At 43.7% G+C, this 20,518-nt stretch overlaps 1 protein-coding gene across 3 annotated transcripts; it reads right to left on the bottom strand.

Annotated features, from left to right (window-relative positions):
- Positions 1-898: 898 nt before the first annotated feature.
- Positions 899-19,580, bottom strand: LOC117520756 (cytochrome b-c1 complex subunit 8). Of its 3 annotated transcripts, none has more exons than XM_034182080.1 (4): positions 19,575-19,580; positions 12,495-12,514; positions 7,036-7,196; positions 899-1,060 (listed from the first exon to the last, which is right to left on the bottom strand). In XM_034182080.1, the coding sequence occupies exons 3-4, from the start codon at positions 7,187-7,189 to the stop codon at positions 966-968; spliced, it is 249 nt and encodes an 82-aa protein (XP_034037971.1). In that variant the 5' UTR covers positions 7,190-7,196; positions 12,495-12,514; positions 19,575-19,580; the 3' UTR covers positions 899-965. The 3 variants fall into 3 exon arrangements, with proteins under 3 accessions (XP_034037971.1, XP_034037970.1, XP_034037972.1); XM_034182079.1 differs by lacking the exon at positions 19,575-19,580 and adding an exon at positions 11,260-11,325 and having other exon boundaries at positions 7,036-7,199; positions 12,491-12,514; XM_034182081.1 differs by lacking the exon at positions 19,575-19,580 and having other exon boundaries at positions 12,491-12,514.
- Between the last annotated feature and the right edge of the window lie 938 nt (positions 19,581-20,518).

The raw sequence follows: 20,518 nt of genomic DNA, 5'->3' as shown, positions 1-20,518 counted from the left end.
CACATAGGGTCAATGTCATGGCCTGCAAATAGTCCGGATCTTAATCCAGTTGAAAATCTTTGGTGGAAGTTGAAGAAAATGGTCCATGACAAGGCTCCAACCTGCGAAGCTGATCTGGCAACAGCAATCAGAGAAAGTTGGAGCCAGATTGATGAAGAGTACTGTTTGTCACTCATTAAGTACATGCCTCAGAGACTGCAAGCTGTTATAAAAGCCAGAGGTGGTGCAACAAAATACTGGTGATGTGTTGGAGCATTCTTTTGTTTTTCATGATTCCATAATTTTTTCCTCAGAATTGAGTGATTCCAGATTTTTTTCCCTCTGCTTGGTCTAAAAAAGTAGCCGTTACTGACTGCCACAATTTTTTGTCCTGATTTCTTATAGTGTTTCTTAAAGCCAGAAAGTTGCCATTTGAAATGACTTTAGTTTTGTGTCATGTCTGTGATCTGCTTTTTTCCTACAAAATTAAACAACTGAATGAACATCCTCCGAGGCCGGTGATTCCATAATTTTTGCCAGGGGTTGTATAGAGAAAATCAATATGTATCTGCTAAAACCTAATCTTTACACCTTGTTTTGTGACAAATCAGTTTGAGTAGCACACCCTCTCATCATCACCAATTTTCAACTTCCCGATTCCATGAGTTTTTGCAGATACTTGCCAAAACTGAAATGTTTTCATTCCAGGAAACACAAAGTCTTTTTGTAAAGTTGACAATCAATCCATTAGTTTGACTAATCCTGCTAACAAGGCAATAAACCAACATGGGTGAAAACGTGATTATAGAGGTGATGCACAAACAATTCTGATTTAAAACTCAACAGACCAAACTCGACAGAACAAAACACAAACTTTTTAAACTTGGGTAGGTGAATTAATTCAACTAAGACAGATTTAATGTAAGCATATTTTCAGTTTTATTTGTGAAAGACAAGGATGAAATTAATAGCAGATGGCAGTAGAGTTATTCTTCGTTCTCATAGTCAGCAGGATTCTTCCTATTGTATTTAATATAGGAAGCATTGGCCCAGTCCATTATCACGTACGCACCAATCAATGCTGCAAAAAGAAGAGCACAAACAAAATTACCACATGATTATTTAAGATCCTGCACACTGAAACAATATTTTAACCTTTGTACTAATTTGTCTTTCCTCAAATAAGATACATTCATTGTAACCCACACCACACAGTCAGATTAGGCAATTTAATTTAAATTTCAAAACCGAAAGCATGCCATTTTTTTCTACATGAAAAATAACCATAATAGAAAGCGAGGTGGAGTTATGGGCAACACTGACTTCATAGTAATTATACAGGAATCTAATAGTGAGCATGTCAAATAATTACAGGGTCCTGGTGGTTACTGGAGACCACTACTACTCAGAATACATCTGGTTTAGTGCATGCACAATTAACTGAATTTTAGACATCTGATGAAACTCTAAACTGCTCCCTAAAACATCAATCAATCAATCAATCAATCAATCAATTTTTTTATATAGCGCCAAATCACAACAAACAGTTGCCCCAAGGCGCTTTATATTGTAAGGCAAGGCCATACAATAATTATGTAAAACCCCAACGGTCAAAACGACCCCCTGTGAGCAAGCACTTGGCTACAGTGGGAAGGAAAAACTCCCTTTTAACAGGAAGAAACCTCCAGCAAAACCAGGCTCAGGGAGGGGCAGTCTTCTGCTGGGACTGGTTGGGGCTGAGGGAGAGAACCAGGAAAAAGACATACTGTGGAGGGGAGCAGAGATCGATCACTAATGATTAAATGCAGAGTGGTGCATACAGAGCAAAAAGAGAAAGAAACAGTGCATCATGGGAACCCCCCAGCAGTCTACGTCTATAGCAGCATAACTAAGGGATGGTTCAGGGTCACCTGATCCAGCCCTAACTATAAGCTTTAGCAAAAAGGAAAGTTTTAAGCCTAATCTTAAAAGTAGAGAGGGTGTCTGTCTCCCTGATCTGAATTGGGAGCTGGTTCCACAGGAGAGGAGCCTGAAAGCTGAAGGCTCTGCCTCCCATTCTACTCTTACAAACCCTAGGAACTACAAGTAAGCCTGCAGTCTGAGAGCGAAGCGCTCTATTGGGGTGATATGGTACTACGAGGTCCCCAAGATAAGATGGGACCTGATTATTCAAAACCTTATAAGTAAGAAGAAGAATTTTAAATTCTATTCTAGAATTAACAGGAAGCCAATGAAGAGAGGCCAATATGGGTGAGATATGCTCTCTCCTTCTAGTCCCCGTCAGTACTCTAGCTGCAGCATTTTGAATTAACTGAAGGCTTTTTAGGGAACCTTTAGGACAACCTGATAATAATGAATTACAATAGTCCAGCCTAGAGGAAATAAATGCATGAATTAGTTTTTCAGCATCACTCTGAGACAAGACCTTTCTGATTTTAGAGATATTGCGTAAATGCAAAAAAGCAGTCCTACATATTTGTTTAATATGCGCTTTGAATTACATATCCTGATCAAAAATGACTCCAAGATTTCTCACAGTATTACTAGAGGTCAGGGTAATGCCATCCAGAGTAAGGATCTGGTTAGACACCATGTTTCTAAGATTTGTGGGGCCAAGTACAATAACTTCAGTTTTATCTGAGTTTAAAAGCAGGAAATTAGAGGTCATCCATGTCTTTATGTCTGTAAGACAATCCTGCAGTTTAGCTAATTGGTGTGTGTCCTCTGGCTTCATGGATAGATAAAGCTGGGTATCATCTGCGTAACAATGAAAATTTAAACAATACTGTCTAATAATACTGCCTAAGGGAAGCATGTATAAAGTGAATAAAATTGGTCCTAACACAGAACCTTGTGGAACTCCATAATTAACTTTAGTCTGTGAAGAAGATTCCCCATTTACATGAACAAATTGTAATCTATTAGACAAATATGATTCAAACCACCGCAGCGCAGTGCCTTTAATACCTATGGCATGCTCTAATCTCTGTAATAAAATTTTATGGTCAACAGTATCAAAAGCAGCACTGAGGTCTAACAGAACAAGCACAGACATGAGTCCACTGTCCGAGGCCATAAGAAGATCATTTGTAACCTTCACTAATGCTGTTTCTGTACTATGATGAATTCTAAAACCTGACTGAAACTCTTCAAATAGACCATTCCTCTGCAGATGATCAGTTAGCTGTTTTACAACTACCCTTTCAAGAATTTTTGAGAGAAAAGGAAGGTTGGAGATTGGCCTATAATTAGCTAAGATAGCTGGGTCAAGTGATGGCTTTTTAAGTAATGGTTTAATTACTGCCACCTTAAAAGCCTGTGGTACATAGCCAACTAACAAAGATAGATTGATCATATTTAAGATCGAAGCATTAAATAATGGTAGGGCTTCCTTGAGCAGCCTGGTAGGAATGGGGTCTAATAAACATGTTGAGGTTTGGATGAAGTAACTAATGAAAATAACTCAGACAGAACAATCGGAGAGAAAGAGTCTAACCAAATACCGGCATCACTGAAAGCAGCCAAAGATAACGATACGTCTTTGGGATGGTTATGAGTAATTTTTTCTCTAATAGTTAAAATTTTGTTAGCAAAGAAAGTCATGAAGTCATTACTAGTTAAAGTTAATGGAATACTCAGCTCAATAGAGCTCTGACTCTTTGTCAGCCTGGCTACAGTGCTGAAAAGAAACCTGGGGTTCTTATTTTCTTCAATTAGTGATGAGTAGAAAGAAGTCCTAGCTTTACGGAGGGCTTTTTTTTATAGAGCAAGACTCTTTTTCCAGGCTAAGTGAAGATCTTCTAAATTAGTGAGACGCCATTTCCTCTCCAACTTACGGGTTATCTGCTTTAAGCTACGAGTTTGTGAGTTATACCACGGAGTCAGGCACTTCTGATTTAAAGCTCTCTTTTTTAGAGGAGCTACAGCATCCAAAGTTGTCTTCAATGAGGATGTAAAACTATTGACGAGATACTCTATCTCACTTACAGAGTTTAGGTAGCTACTCTGCACTGTGTTGGTATATGGCATTAGAGAACATAAAGAAGGAATCATATCCTTAAACATGATGAATAACAAAAAATAATTTGATTTACCCTTGCATGACGACAGGTAAGATGTGACCCAAAAGTGCTCATGTTCAATATTTTTACAGTGAGAAGACTGGGAAGCAAGTAAGAGTTCAAAATTTTTTATTTTAGAGAAACGATGGTATGTCACTCAAAATGGAGGTGTCAAAAATTGTGTTGTATATTTTTGGAAGATGGATAGTGATTACTGTTATGTTTTTTTTTTGTTTTTGTTTTTTTTTTAAATCAGGGACTGAAGCTGGCAGGAACAATAAGGATCCAACTGCCACCGGAGATAGCAACCAAAATGTAGCTAATTGCAACAATAAGGATCCAACTGCCACCCGAGATAGCAACCAAAATGTAGCAGATTGCAACACAATTTGTATGAAGACTCAGACTCACTTTTATTGTCACTCGACCCTACGTGCAGAACGAAATGCAGTTTCTTCTGGTCTTGGTGTAGTTAACTGCGACAATTTCTTTTTTAACCTAACCTATTGTATAAACTTTTGCAATATAAATCTTTGCAATGTACAATATGCGCACCCCTGTGACCAAAATCCCTGCTGCAGTGTGTGCAAACCTGGTGAAAAACTACAGGAAACGTTTGACCTCTGTAATTGCAAACAAAGGCTACTGTACCAAATATTTCATTGATTTTTGGAAGATGGATAGTGATTACTGTTGTGTCGAAGGACTTTTTTTTTTTTTTTTTAAATCAGGGACTGAAGCTGGCAGGAACAATAAGGATCCAACTGCCACCGGCGATAGCAACTAAAATGTAGCAAATTGCAATAATAAGGATCCAACTGCCACCGGAGATAGCAACCAAAATGTAGCAGATTGCAACACAATTTGTATGAAGACTCAGACTCACTTTTATTGTCACTCGACCCTACAGGCAGAACGAAATGCAGTTTCTTCTGGTCTTGGTGTAGTTAACTGGGACAATTTCTTTTTTAACCTAACCTATTGTATAAACTTTTGCAATATAAATCTTTGCAATGTACAATATGCGCACCCCTGTGGCCATAGAATATATATACAAGGCACAAGGTCGGCAGCAGGAGCAGCGTTAGAGTATTAAGAAGGTGACAATGTGCATATTAGTACAATGTTCACAGTTTGGTGGTGGATGTTAACTGTTCAACAATCTGATAGCATCCGGGTACAAGCTGTTTTTCAGTCTGGACGTTTTTGCCCGGATGCTGCACAGCCTCCTTCCAGAGGGAAAGGGTGTGAACAGACTGTGCGCTGGGTGGGTGGAGTCTTGGAGGATGCAGGTGGCTTTGTCTCTACATCTGGAGATGTAGATGTCCCCAATGGGTGGTAAGCTGCATCCGATGGTCCTCTGTGCAGACTTCACCACCCGCTGCAGCGCTTTCTTCTCCGCCACCGTGCTGCCACCATACCACACAGGGAGGCAGCAGGACAGGACACGTTTGTTTTGGTATAAGAAAAAAAGAAGAAAAAAAAAAAAAAACCTAGAGACATTCGTCACGAAATGCCCCGCGCGCAGTACTATTTTCCATGTAAAGTAATATATACACGTGTGGGGTAGGTATTTGGTTGAACCCTTATGTGTTTGATGTAAAGTGGGATACACAGTGGAAAAAATGGAGATTGCCATTATATTCATTTAGAGGATGTGGCCAACAATGACCATAAAAGGTTGGTAGCCTTTGAACAAATGCAACTATTGGTAATATTTTAAAAGCAGGTCAAGGTCACCGGCTTTCAAACCCATGCGAAGTACTCCTCCAAGGCATGTATCCACCAAATATGAGATTTTTGCGAGCAATAGGTGCCGAGGTACATTGCGGTGAACAAATTTAAGGCAAAGGATTTGACAGTTGTGACCACTGGTGACCTTGAAAAGGAGGTCAAGGTCACCAGCTTTCAAACCCATGTGAAGTACTCCTCCAAGGCATGTACCCACTATATATGTAGTTTCTGCGAGCAATAGGTGCTGAGCTACATTGCAGCGAAGGATTGGACAGTTGTGACCACTGGTGACCTTGAAAAGTAGGTCAAGGTCACCGGCCTTCAAACCCATGCGAAGTACTCCTGCAAGGCATGTAGCCACCAAATATGAAGTTTTTGCGAGCAATAGATGCCGAGGTACATTGCGGCAAACAAATTATTTCAGGCGAAGGATTTGACAGGTGTTACCACTGGTGACCTTGAAAAGTAGGCCAAGGTCACCGGCCTTCGAAACCATGCGAAGTACTCCTCCAAGGCATGTACCCACCAAATATGAAGTTTCTGCGAGCAACAGGTGCCGAGCTACATTGTGGCGAACAAATTTCGGATGGACGGACAGACAGACGGAAGGATGGACAACCCGGATGCTATATGCGCCGTGAGGCGGGGCATAAAAAGACCCACAAAGCACCCTGAACCTACATTCAATCAACAATTAGCATATGACTGGTTTAGACCTGAAAAGTAAGCTTTACTTTGAACATTCTTCTATTATTAAGAGTAACAAAAGCTGCTTCAAACGTTTACCCTGATGGAGCACAACCAAAGAAGTTTCAAGCTGTACTCCCTATGAAGTGTACTCCCGTTAAAAGATGTTTCAACATGATTGAAGCTGTTAAAAGTACAAACACCTGGGAGGTCCCACGCATGAACAAACAATTTGACGACTCAGGATGAAATTTTTGAAAATCTCAAAAATTTCACCCTGATTTCAAAACGGGTGCCAATGATGGCCATAACTACTAAGATTGTTCAAGACTGTCAAAAAAGTTACTAGGATTCTTCAAAACGTACCCCGATTTGCTTTTCGCGATGAAACAGGAAGAAATGGTGCTCTGTGGAATAGACTCTTAAATGCTTGTTCATTTATTGCAGGTCAGATCATCACAAAATGAACAGTGACAACACATCACAGATTTTCCTCAGATCATGCAGGCCGAATCTAGTCCAGAACAAAACATATTTTTTTAGAACTGTAATTTATACAAATATAAAAACTCACGTGGTGCAACTCTGAAGAAAGATGATCTGAACCTACGCCACATATTAGGGACTCCCTTGGAAAACACATTGGGGAAGGCCCTCAGCTCAAAGGGTGAGATGGTGTATGTAACAATATGATTGACCCTGGCCAACCATCCAAATTGCATCCCCATAATTGATCTGAAAAAAGAAAAAAAAAAGAAAGAAAGAAGGTAAGTAAGTTAGATATTATGAGCAGGGAGACAAAAAAGAAAAAGCTTTTTCTTAAAAGCACAAATTCAGAAAAATTACCCCTTGAGTTCACCATAAGATGACACACCTTGGCTAAAAGCGTGAAAACTAAACCTTTCCAATTACACATTCGATTTTGTTAAACTGTGTCAAGTCAATATTAATTCCTACTTTATTGCCACAATGTTATTTAAAATAATAACTACATACATTTTATAATCACCATTTTTAGATTTTCACTTTTTGTTATGTTACAGCCTCATTTCAAAAGGGAAAAAAATAAATTATTTCCCCCTCAAAATTGTACACACAACACCCAATAATGATAACATGAAAAGTTTTTTTTTTTTTGCAAATTGATTAAAAACAAAAAAATAAGAAATCACGTGTACGTAAGTATTCACGCCCTTTGCTCAGTAATTTGTTGATGCACCTTTGGCAGCCTCACGTCTTGAATATGATGCCACAATCTTGGTGCACCCATGTATGGACAGTTTTGTCCATTCCTCTTTGCAGCCCCTCTCAAGCTCCATCAGGTTGGATGGGGAGCGTTGCTGCACAGCCATTTTCAGATCTCTCCAGAGATGTTCAATCAGATTCAGGTCTGAGCTCTGGGCGGGGCCACTTAAAGACATTCACAAAGTTGTCCTGAAGCCACTCCTTTGATATCTTGGCTGTGTGCTTTGGGTCATTGTCATGCTGAAAGGTGAATCGTCTCCCCAGTCTGAGGCCAAGAGCGCTCTGGAGCAGGTTTTCATCCAAGGTGTCTCTGTACATTGCTGCAGTCATCTTTCCCTCAATCCAGACTAGTCTCCCAGTTCTTGCCACTGATAAACATCCCCACAGCATGATGCCGCCACCACCATGCTTCACTGTAGGGATGGTGCCTAGTTTCCTCCAAACATGATGCCTGACATTCATACCAAAGAATTGAAACTTTGTCTGATCAGACCAGAGAAGTTTGTTCCTCATGGTCTGAGAGTACTCCAGGTGCCCTTTGGCAAACTCCAAGCAGGCTGCCATGTGCCTTTTACGAAGGAGTGGCTTCCGCATGCCCACTCTACCATACAGGCCTGATTGGTGGATTGCTGCAGAGATGGTTGTCCTTCTGGAAGGTACTCCTCTCTCCACAGAGGAAGGCTGGAGCTCCAAGTGACCATTGGGCTCTTGGTCACCTCTGTGACTAAGACCCTTCTCCTGCCAATCGCTCAGTTTAGACAGGCAGCCAGCTCTAGGACGAGTCCTGGTGGATCCTAACTTCTTCCATTTACGGTTGATGGAGGCCACTGTGCTCATTGGGACCTTCAAAGCAGTACAAATGTTTCTGTACCTTTCCCCAGATTTATACCATGAGACAATCCTGACTCAGAGATCTACAGACAATTCCTTTGACTTCATGCCTGGTTTGTGCTCTGACATGCACTGTCAACTGTGGGACCTTATATGATAGATGTGTGCATTTCTAAATCATGCCCAGTAAACTGAATTTACCCCAGGTGGACTCCAATTAAACTGTAGAAACATCTCAAGGATGATCGGTGGAAGAGGAATGCACCTGAGCTCAGTTTTGAGGATTGGGGCATAGGCTGTGAACACTTGTACTTGTGATTTCCTTTTTTTTTTAATGAATTTGCAAAAATCTTAAAAAAACAAAAAACAAAAAAACAAAAACAAACAAAAAAAAACCCAAAACAAAACAAAAAACCCCAAACCAAAACAACAACAACAAAAACCCCCAAAACCCTTTTCCCATCGTCATTATAGGGTATTGTAAGTAGAATTTTGGGAAAAACATCAATTTCATCCATTCTGGAATAAGGCTGGAATATAAAATGTGGAAAAAGTGAAGTAGCTGTGAATACTTTCCAGATACACAGTATATCAGGGCCCACACAAGTTAAAAACTTGGTGGTGGCCAAGAGGTTAATGCGCTTGGTTTCAGTGCAGAAGGTTCTGGGTTCAAATCCCACCCCTGCAGCATTTCTCCATGTAATGTGGAGTGGCATCAGGAAGGGCATCTGGCGTAAAACCTGTGTCAATTCAACATGCAGATCCACCTTGGATTTGCTGTGGCGACCCCAAGTGCAAACAAGGGAGCAGCCGAACGGACTTACTAGTGTTGACTGCAGTGAAATATAGAATAGAAAGTTATTGTCATTGTACAGTAATACCATGAAATTCAGTGTAGTCACATACTCTGGACTCATTATGTGATATGCTCTTTAACATAGGTTTTGCTCTGAAGAGTTTGAACATTGCAGATTAGATTAATAAAGTCACAAATCTGTGCAGCAGTTAACAGAATATTTAACAGAGGAATCCTTCAAATGGTGACACAAGCACCAAAGTTGGCACAAATGCTCTTTAAACATTACTCTTTTGTAAAAAAAAAAAACAAAAACAAAAAACAAACAAAAAAAAAAACTCAGTATCCACTTGAATTTTCAATAGGCGGTCAGGTATAAGAATATTTTATTATATATATATATATATATATATATATATATATAATTTAATAATGTTCCAATCATATTGAAAGCTATACCACATTATTTGTCTGAACAGAAATATTACAAAAAGGTATAGTTTGGACTATCTATAACTGAATGTTAGAGTGATAAGGTAAAAATAGCCAGAATGGTAACAAAGGTCAGCTTTAGTTTGGAAAGGGGTCAAAAGTTAAAGTTGCTCCATATATGAAATGTAAAATGTGATGCAAATTATTGGTTAACAGGGTTTTAAAAAAGAATAGTTTGCACCAGGTATCATGGTCATTTAACACGTTACAGGGTAACATATGTCACATGTCACAGAATCCAATGGACACAGACATCGTTGGACCTTTACCTTGCAGACCAATCACTCAACACTGTCAAAACTATTCCATTTATTAATCCTATTAGTTCAACCAATAATTTGCACCACTTTTTACCAAAACTGGACCAACTTTAACTTCTGACCCCTGTACAAACTGAAATTGACCTTTGTCATCATCCTTAATGTTTTACCCAATAACATTCAATCATAGATAGTCCAAACTACACCTCTCAATTTTTTGTGATCAGACACATAATGTGGTATAGCTTTCAATATGACTAGAACATTTTTAAATTTTGACCCCTGTGCAACTGTTCAATTGACCCCTACCTGCCTGCTTATTGAAAATTCAAGTGGATACTCAGTTTTTTCAAAAGACTAATGTCTAAGGAGTATGTGTGCCAATGTTGGTGTTTGTTTCCAGAAATGAACAGTTGATACCGTTATCTGCTCCACTAAATGTTGAGTTTTGTTTTTTGAGCCGAACAGTATGGATACATTCAATCTCATGAGATGTCTATGTATATATAGTGTGCATAATATTTTAATCAGTTTACCCCACACCCCCAGCCTATAGATGACAGTCCCACGATCCTCCTGGTTGGATGCTATCACAGCATTGCATGAAGATCGACCGTTTCCTCTCAGTCAATGGAAAATTAAGGACTTTCTGGAACAGGAATATCTATGGTTCTGGGTCAACTCGCCATTCTAACAACTCTCCCACTCCCAAGTCATCTTTTTTGTCATCTTGTCCAATACCCACTTGTACTTTTTGCAAATTACTGCTACAAAATGAGCAGAAACATGGTATCCATAACCCAGGACAGTCAATGAATTAATAAAATTATCTTCACGCAATGATAATTTCATGATGTGTCATTTTTGGCGAGTAATCAAAGTGAGTGTGCGACTTCACGGTCATCATCTAGCTTCATGCTTGACTGTACGGAAAAATACAGCATAGAAGTATATTTGACAAGATTAAAAAAAAAAAAGAAAAAAAAAGAAGAGGACTTGGGAGCGGGCGAGTTGATGGAATGGCGAGTTAACTATGCACCATATCGATGGCACATAACCTGAGTGTGAGTTCTCCTTGGATTTGGAAATAAATAAATAAACCTATACATACACATTAACTTGTCTAAATGCTTTGGTGATCACAATTCAAGCTGGTTTGTGTTTCTTTTCACCATTTTCGTTATTTAGAACAAGCAAATCTAACTGGAACCACTCCAAGTGCACAGGGGATGATGGGACCCTGAAAGACGATTGACAAATCAGTATTTTTAAAGTTTAAAAATATGCTGTATATCTGAAGGAAAAGCATTACAATTTAAAATCAGGCAGTCTCACCAAAAAGAAAATTTAGAAACAGCCGCTGCTGATTATCTTATTTGCCCTACTGACATATCCCTCGCATGCCAGAGAGTCACTGCAGTCAAAATAACAGAGAAACCACATGACAATTGCAAATGAACATTTTATGACCAAAAATGTATTTTTTATGCTTTTCATCACGTCAATAAGAGACTGCATACATGAGATCCTGAAAACTTGCTAAAACAAATATTCCAAATAATCAGTGTTTGCTACGTTTAACCTGCGTGGATTTTAATAAATGCAAACCGAATTTCAAACATTTTATATATATATATATATACATATATATATATATATATATATATATATATATATATATTACTCTGGAACAAACTGGACAAACAGTGTTGTAAAGGACGATAAGCAGGACGTTAAAGAGCAAAACTTCACTTTCACCCAGAATGGCATGAACAGGAAGCGGTCGCAGCTCACAGCGATTCCCATTAAAAATAACGGAGAAACAACCTGAGCTTCTCGCAGGTTTACATAAACAATAACAACGTCTATAAACCCAGATAATATATTCACAGTTTTAATCACAATATAAAAAGAATTTTACATTGCAATGTTAATGCTGTTGTCCGTGTGCAGCGGTTAAATTGCAGCCTGATCAGACCGTCTCAATGCATTTCTCGACGTTACTGACACCTCGCAGAGCCGAACTCAGATTTTGTGGGATTTGAAACCTCAATAGAGCGAATGGCCGACCTCATCTAATTTCTGTCAAGTAGCTACCCTGTTTAATCTCGTCTTTGCATTTAGATAAGGATAAAATTCTAATATGCAGTTAATATTCTAAAACTATATTTGATATACGTAGCGTTGTAGTTTACAGTGCTACGTAGACTGACAGTTTTATGAGAGCTACATACAATTTCCTGATGTTAGCATGTTCAGCTAAAGTAGGTATCGTGTGCAGAAACCTCGATGTTTGACTTGAAAACTACAGGCAAAACACCATACACCTAACTAAAAAGATTTCAGATATCCTCGTAATATAAGATAAATGAAGTAAAAAAAACAAAAATGACATTGACGCCTACCGACCTTTGTGTCCTTTTCTTCTTCTTCTAACAGTAATATAAAGTCTCAACCTCGAGAATATTGGCGCCACCTAATGGGCGGGTGAGAGTAACGCACGGGTTAAGTGTGCCGTGTCGGCACAAACCATTCAGAAAATGGGGTGTCAGCGCTCGGTGGAGAGTATGCTGTGGCCGAAAACGAACGCTGTCCCGATGAGATGAGCGACTTGTCGCTTGTATGTGCAGTTCGTCTTGCTGCTCCAACAAAATACCTAGAAAGATCTGTGGGACTATATCTCGTTTCTTGCTTATCTGAATTATATCCAAGATGTTGCTTTCTAGGTAGTCCATCCATGCATTTTTTCTTTTTTTGTTTTGTAATTCTTACTTTATATTTCTCTTTATTTTGACATTTTTATTGTTTGAAAATGTATAGTCTCCACAAGAAGATGTATGTTTTTTTTCTATATTGTTTTATTGTGTTCAATTAAAAATAAATAAATCTTGTCTTGCTGGTGGCCACAAGCTTCAGGAAAAAAAGAACCAGGGCTGTGAATCCTCGAGAATGACATGAACTGAGTGCCATAGACTTATGTTAACTCATATTACAAGGGGAAGTTCCCAAATTAAAAAACAAAACAAAACTGTATTGTTAGTTCTCTGTTTCAAAAAAAAAAAAAAAAAATCCCTCATCACTTTTTTCTGATCTCAAGGATATATATATATATATATATATATATATATATATATATATATATATATATATATATATATATATATATATATATATCAGAATCAGAAGAGGTTTATTGCCATTGCCAGTGAACAGGATTCACAGACTAGGAATTTGCTTCGGTACAATGGTGCAACATTAAGAAGAGATAAAATGCTAAGATAAAATATAACATATGTGTCAAAATAAGATAAAATATAAGATAAAAAAAAAAGAAATACGAAAGGCTGTGTGCAACAGAAAAACAGAGAAACAGAAAAAACAGTGCAGTGGGAGGAGTGCAATTAAAAACCAAAGTACATTGTCTAAAGTGACCCGTGATAAAATGATAAAGTGACAGAGTTAAGCTTAAGGTGACTGAGTTATGAGGAGTTCATGAGTCTAACGGCAGAGGGGAAGAAACTGTTCTTACGGCAGGAGGTTCTTGTCCGGATGGACCGTAGCCTCCTGCCCGAGGGGAGTGGTTTGAATAGACCGTGTGCAGGGTGAGAAAGGTCAGCTGTGATCCGACCTGCTCGGCCCAGAGTCCTGGAGACGTGCAGGTCGTGGAGAGATGGAAGGCTACAGCCGATACAGCAGAGGCAACGATGCGCTGCAGTCTGTGTGAGTCCCTGGCTGTGGCCCCGGCGTACCACACCGTGATGGAGGAGCAGAAGATGGACTCGATGATGGCCGTGTAGAACTGCACCATCAGCTGGACAGGCAGCTTGGCCTTCTTCAGTTGCCGCAGGAAGTACATCCTCTGCTGGGCCTTCTTGAAGAGGGAGCTGATGGTTGACTCCCACTTGAGGTCCTGGGTGATGGTGGTGCCGAGGAAGCGGTGACAGACCACAGTGGTGATGGGGCTGTTGGTGAGGGCGAGGGAGGGCGGGGGGGCTGTGGCTTTCCTGAAGTCCACAATCATCTCCACTTTTCTGGGCGTTGAGCTCCAAGTTGTTGCTGCTGCACCAGGTCACCAGCCGGTCCACCTCCCTCCTGTAGGCAGACTCATCCCCATCCGAAATGAGTCCGATGAGGGTGGTGTCGTCCGCAAACTTGATGAGCTTTACAGAGTCGTGGCTGGAGGTGCAGCAGTTAGTGTAGAGGGAGAAGAGCAGAGGGGAAAGGACACAGCCCTGTGGAGATCCTGTGCTGAGAGCCTGAGTGTTCGAGACATTTTTTCCCAGTCTCACACGCTGACTCCGGTCCATCAGGAAGTCTATGATCCACCTGCAGGTGGAGTTGGGCATGTGGAGCAGAGAAAGCTTGTCCTGGAGCAAAGCTGGAAGGATGGTGTTGAATGCAGAGCTGAAGTCCACAAACAGGATCCTAGCGTAGGTTCCTGGGGAGTCCAGGTGCTGCAGGATGGAGTGCAGGGCCAGGTTTATGGCGTCATCTACAGACCTGTTGGCTCTGTAGGTAAACTGCAGGGGGTCCAGGAAGGGGTCGGTGATGGACTTCAGGTGGGATAAAACCAGGCGTTCGAAGGTCTTCATGACTACAGACGTGAGAGCCACAGGCCTGTAGTCATTAAGTCCAGTGACGCGTGGTTTCTTGGGGACTGGAACTATGATTGAGGACTTGAAACAGACTGGAACATGGCATGACTCCAGGGAGGTGTATATATATATATATACATATATGGGTGATTCTTTAACTACGGGCACTACTGGCCTTGTAAATGTAATTTCCACCACACCATTGCCTTACAATATAAAGCGCCTTGGGGCAACTGTTTGTTGTGATTTGGCGCTATATACATGTGCTCTGATGTCACTGTTTATCTCCATAGAAACTACCCAAACAATCTTTCATACAAATTGTTTAAAGGGACATTACAGTGTTGTGGTGGATATTACGGCAATAGTGTGGGACAACTACATTTTGTTTAAAAAAATCACAACAGTTGTATGACATTGAATACCCCAATTATGTTTTGATTATTTTACTGATATTTTATTCAGAGATATTTTAAAACCTTAGAAAAAACGTTTACCATTCATTTTTATCATTGAAGATCAAAAGTCTGGGTGTGGGACAAGCACAAAATGGCAATATTTGCATATACTGATGCTGAAAAAAGGTGAAAAAGTCATCATAGACTACTAGAACAAATTTCTTAACACACTTTCTGTTGTGTGGGCCGCTGAAGAGGAGGTACTGCTGGCCCACCACCACCAGAGGGCGCCCTGCCTGGAGTGCGGGCTCCAGGCACCAGAGGGCGCTGCCGCCTCACAGGAGCAGCCAGGGTGACAGCTGTCACCCATCACCTGAGACAGCTGACAGCAATCATCAGAGGGGTATATCAGCAGGACGGCATCTCCACCTCATTACCGAGATATCGTTTCTACCGAGGAGGTAACGTATCCAGCCGACTATATCAACCTTGAATACTTTTTGCCTTTATACAGAGAGAGAGAAGAGCAACAGGAGACAGTGTTGGATAAGTACTCACACTCCTGCACTTCAGTGTTTACTTGACGAGAGGGGGAGGTGGTGTTACCACCGTCCGTGTTGCTGGGTGCAGCGCACCCACCTCTGACTGTTTTTGTTCCTCGCCAGCAGTATCAGATCCGACAAGCGGAGGCAGTGGTCACCTGGGAGTTCGGGACTTGGCGGCTCCAGTATTCCCGGGGTTCGGTGGCGGTGGAAATCGAGTGGTTCCGGTTCGACTTGGACAGACGTCTCCTACCTTCGAGCCTGCCCACACGACACCATTGGAATTCGGCTTGTTCCCGAAATTGTAATCTGTTGTGTTTGTTGTGCGAGTTTCACAACAGTAAAGCTTTGTTATTTGACTTACTCCATTGTCCGTTCATTTGCGCCCCCTGTTGTGGGTCCGTGTTCCTACACTTTCACAACAGGATATCTCGGCCAGCGTCATGGATCCCGAGGGGCGTCAACCGGCTGTTGAACGGCCAATGGAAGAACAGGGCGCACAGGCGTCCGCAGGAGGGGTGATCGGTGAGTTGCAGCGGATCCTCACCACTTTCACGACTCGGTTGGATTTGATGACCGAGCAGAACGTCCTCCTGAACCGCAGGGTGGAGGCTCTCGCCGCGCAGGTGGAAGCGCGCTCTCCGGGCGCCGCTGCGGCTCTCCCTCCCGTCGACCCTGTGCGTAACAGTGACGTTCCACTGGTCGTTCAACGACCCCTCCCACCTTCCCCTGAAGCATACATAAGCCCCCCAGAGCCGTACGGAGGCTGTGTGGAGACGTGCGCGGATTTCCTTATGCAGTGTTCGCTCGTCTTCGCACAGCGTCCCGTCATGTACGTGACCGACGCTAGCAAAGTAGCTTATGTGATAAATCTGCTTCGTGGTGAGGCATGCGCTTGGGCTACAGCGCTCTGGGAGCAAAATTCACGGCTCCTTCAGACATATGATGGGTTTGTGAGGGAGTTCAGAACAGTGTTCGATCACCCTAATAGAGGAGAGACCGCTTCAGCCGTGCTGCTGTCAATGAGACAGGGGCGCCGGAGCGCAGCTGCCTATGCAGTCGACTTCCGCATCGCGGCTGCGAGGTCCGGCTGGAATAGCACTGCCCTCCGCGCCGCCTTTGTAAACGGACTGTCGTTGGTCCTCAAGGAGCACCTGGTGGCTAAGGACGAACCGCGGGATTTAGATGGGCTCATCGATCTTGTCATACGATTAGACAATCGGTTAGAAGAGCGCCGTCGGGAACGAGACGAAGGGCGTGGCCGGGCACGCGTCGTCCCTCTCCCTTCCGGTTCCGACCGCGTTCCGCCCTCCCCACGCTCCACGGCCCCTGCGCTCCATGCGGTTACAGCCCCCCCTGCTGACGAAGCTATGGACACAAGTAGGGCAACATTTAGGGCACCGGTTACACAAAGGAGGCTGGCCCACGGGGCGTGTTTTGTTTGTGGCTCGATTGAGCATCAATTAAGAGACTGCCCCGAGCGGTTAAACACCAACGCCCGCCCCTAGAAACTGGGCTAGGGGTGGGCCGAGACATTCACGTGGGACACACCCACATCGCCACACGACTCCCAGTTACCATCCTGTATGAGGATTTAACCCTGAAGGCCCCAGCACTGGTGGACACGGGCTCAGAAGGGAATTTGCTAGACAGCAAATGGGCCAGGGAGATAGGGTTCCCTCTGGTGGCGCTTACCTCGTCTGTGCAGGTACGGGCGCTAGACGGCTCCCTACTCCCTCCAATCACTCACAAGACACCACCAGTAACTCTGGTGGTGTCGGGGAATCACCGGGAGGAGATCGAGTTTTTTGTGACTCCGGCCACCTCCTGTGTGATTTTAGGGTTCCCTTGGATGTTGAAACACAATCCCCGGATCGATTGGCCGTCCGGGGTAGTGGTTCAGTGGAGTGAGACCTGCCATCGGGTATGTTTAGATTCCTCGGTTCCTCCCGGTTCCCAGGCCAGGGAGGAGGTCAGAGCCCCGCCCAATCTAGGGACGGTTCCGGTGCAGTACCATGACCTTGCGGAGGTGTTCAGCAAGGATCTGGCGCTCACCCTTCCCCCGCACTGCCCGTATGATTGTGCCATTGATTTGGTTCCAGGTGTTGAGTTCCCGTCCAGTAGGCTGTACAACCTCTCACGACCTGAACGCGAATCAATGGAGACCTACATCCGGGACTCTTTGGCTGCCGGGTTGATCCGGAATTCCACCTCCCCGATGGGTGCGGGTTTCTTTTTTGTGGGGAAAAAGGATGGCGGATTACGTCCATGCATCGATTACAGGGGGCTGAACGAAATCACGGTTCGTAACCGATACCCCTTACCCTTGTTGGATTCGGTGTTCACGCCCCTGCATGGAGCTAAGATATTCACCAAGCTTGATCTTAGGAATGCGTATCACCTGGTTCGGATCCGGAAGGGAGACGAGTGGAAGACGGCATTTAACACCCCGTTATGTCATTTTGAGTACCTGGTCATGCCGTTCGGTCTTACAAACGCTCCCGCGACGTTCCAAGCATTGGTTAATGATGTCTTGCGGGACTTCTGTTAAAGATTTTGTATATATGTTATCACTGTTAAACATTTGTACATTTGTCTTCTTTCTCATGAGAACGGTGTTGTGCTGTTTTGCACTTCACCCTGAGAATGTACGTGTTATTCAACCTTGTTTTAGATTTGTCTTCTTTCTCATGAGAACGGTGTTGTGCTGTTTTGCACCTGTCTTAACCAAGCCTGAGAATTCAATTTTGTTTTAGCACTCTGGGGTCAATCTGAGCTGGGAATGAAGGGCTGGATGTACTTATTATTATAATATAACTTTGTTTTCGCAGCCTCTAACGACTGGGAGTAAGAGAACGTTTTGACTGTTGTGATGTGGTGCTTAGTGTGAAGGAGTGTGAAGGACAGGACACTTCAGGCAGATGCAGAACAGCTGATAACTGCAACAGACGAACGAGATGTGCTGACCTGTGTAAAAGAAAGTGTTCTTCCTTACAGCTGCACTTATTGACGTATGCGTTTATGTTACGGGAAGAAACTTGTCTTGCGTCATCACCCCCACCCTTAGGACAAGTTTTTTGTTTATGTGATGAGGGCGTCTCTTAATAAAAAGAGCGGAAAAGCAGGCCAGACTTTAGTGTAGCCTTGGTGTACAGCCTGACTTCACTCCGCGCGTAAAATTTGACTTTCTGTCTCACTGGTGTTTCTTGACTCTGTTTGTCTTGTTAAAGGTTTTAAAAATGTTTGGAGGAGAAAATACCCAACAACTTCCTGCACCGATTCGTCTTCGTATATCTTGACGACATGCTCATCTTTTCTCCGGATCCTGAGACCCATGTTCGACATGTACGTCAGGTCCTGCAGCAATTATTGGAGAACCGGCTGTTTGTTAAGGGCGAGAAGTGTGAGTTTCACCGCACCTCTTTGTCCTTCCTGGGGTTCATCATCTCCCCCAACTCCGTCGCTCCTGATCCGGCCAAGGTTGCGGCGGTGAGAGACTGGCCCCAACCCACAAGCCGTAGGAAGCTGCAACAGTTCCTTGGCTTTGCTAATTTCTACAGGAGGTTCATTAAGGGCTACAGTCAGGTAGTTAGCCCCCTGACAGCCCTGACCTCACCAAAAGTCCCCTTCACCTGGTCGGATCGTTGCGATGCCGCGTTCAAGGAGTTGAAATGACGCTTCTCGTCTGCACCCGTTCTGGTGCAGCCCGATCCTAGTCGCCAGTTAGTGGTTGAAGTGGACGCCTCGGACTCAGGGATAGGAGCTGTGCTGTCCCAGAGCGGGAAGACCGATAAGGTCCTTCATCCGTGTGCCTATTTTTCCCGCAGGTTGACCCCGGCCGAACGGAACTATGACGTCGGCAATCGAGAGCTCCTTGCGGTGAAAGAGGCTCTTGAAGAGTGGAGACATCTGTTGGAGGGAACGTCTGTGCCATTCACGGTTTTCACTGACCACCAGAACCTGGAGTATATCAGGACCGCCAAGCGGCTGAATCCCAGGCAAGCCCGCTGGTCACTGTTCTTCGGCCGTTTTGACTTCCGCATCACCTACCGGCCCGGGACCAAGAACCAGAGATCGGATGCCTTGTCCCGGGTACATGAAGACGAAGTCAAAACGGAGTTGTCGGATCCACCGGAACCCATCATCCCGGAGTCCACTATCGTGGCCACCCTCACCTGGGACGTAGAGAGAACCATCCGGGAGGCCCTGGCATGAAGCCCGGACCCCGGGACTGGACCGAAGAACAGACTTTACGTCCCACCAGAAGCTAGGGCTGCAGTCCTGGACTTCTGTCATGGCTCTAAGCTCTCCTGTCATCCAGGGGTACGAAGAACCGTGGCAGTTGTCCGGCAGCGCTTCTGGTGGGCGTCCCTGGAGGCCGACGTCCGGGATTATATCCAGGCCTGTACCACCTGCGCCAGGGGCAAGGCCGACCATCGCAAGGCTCCGGGACTGCTACAGCCGCTGCCCGTGCCTCATCGCCCCTGGTCCCACATTGGCCTGGATTTTGTCACGGGCATCCCGCCGTCCCAGGGAAACACCGTCATCCTCACAATAGTGGACCGATTCTCCAAGGCGGCCCACTTCGTGGCCCTCCCGAAGCTCCCAAAAGCCCAGGAGACAGCAGACCTCCTGGTCCACCACGTTGTCCGGCTGCATGGGATTCCATCAGACATCGTCTCCGATCGTGGTCCCCAGTTCTCCTCGCATGTCTGGAGGAGCTTCTGCCGGGAACTGGGGGCCACGGTCAGTCTCTCGTCCGGATACCACCCCCAAACCAACGGGCAAGCAGAGCAGGCCAATCAAGAGATGGAGCAGACCCTGCGCTGCGTGACAGCCGCGCACCCGGCGGCCTGGAGTACCCATCTGGCCTGGATCGAGTACGCCCACAACAGCCA

Source organism: Thalassophryne amazonica, chromosome 11 (genome assembly GCF_902500255.1).
Source record: "Thalassophryne amazonica chromosome 11, fThaAma1.1, whole genome shotgun sequence".
NCBI lineage: Eukaryota > Metazoa > Chordata > Actinopteri > Batrachoidiformes > Batrachoididae > Thalassophryne > Thalassophryne amazonica.
This window is presented reverse-complemented; position numbering and strand designations above follow the sequence as displayed.

Coding starts and splice junctions, on each gene's coding strand:
- LOC117520756 (XM_034182080.1), bottom strand. CDS start 7,189: ATGGGGATGCAATTTGGATGGTTGGCCAGGGTCAATCATATTGTTACA. Junction 1,061..7,035: donor TTTCTTCAGAGTTGCACCAC/GTGAGTTTTTAT, acceptor TTCTTTTTGCAG/CATTGATTGGTGCGTACGTG.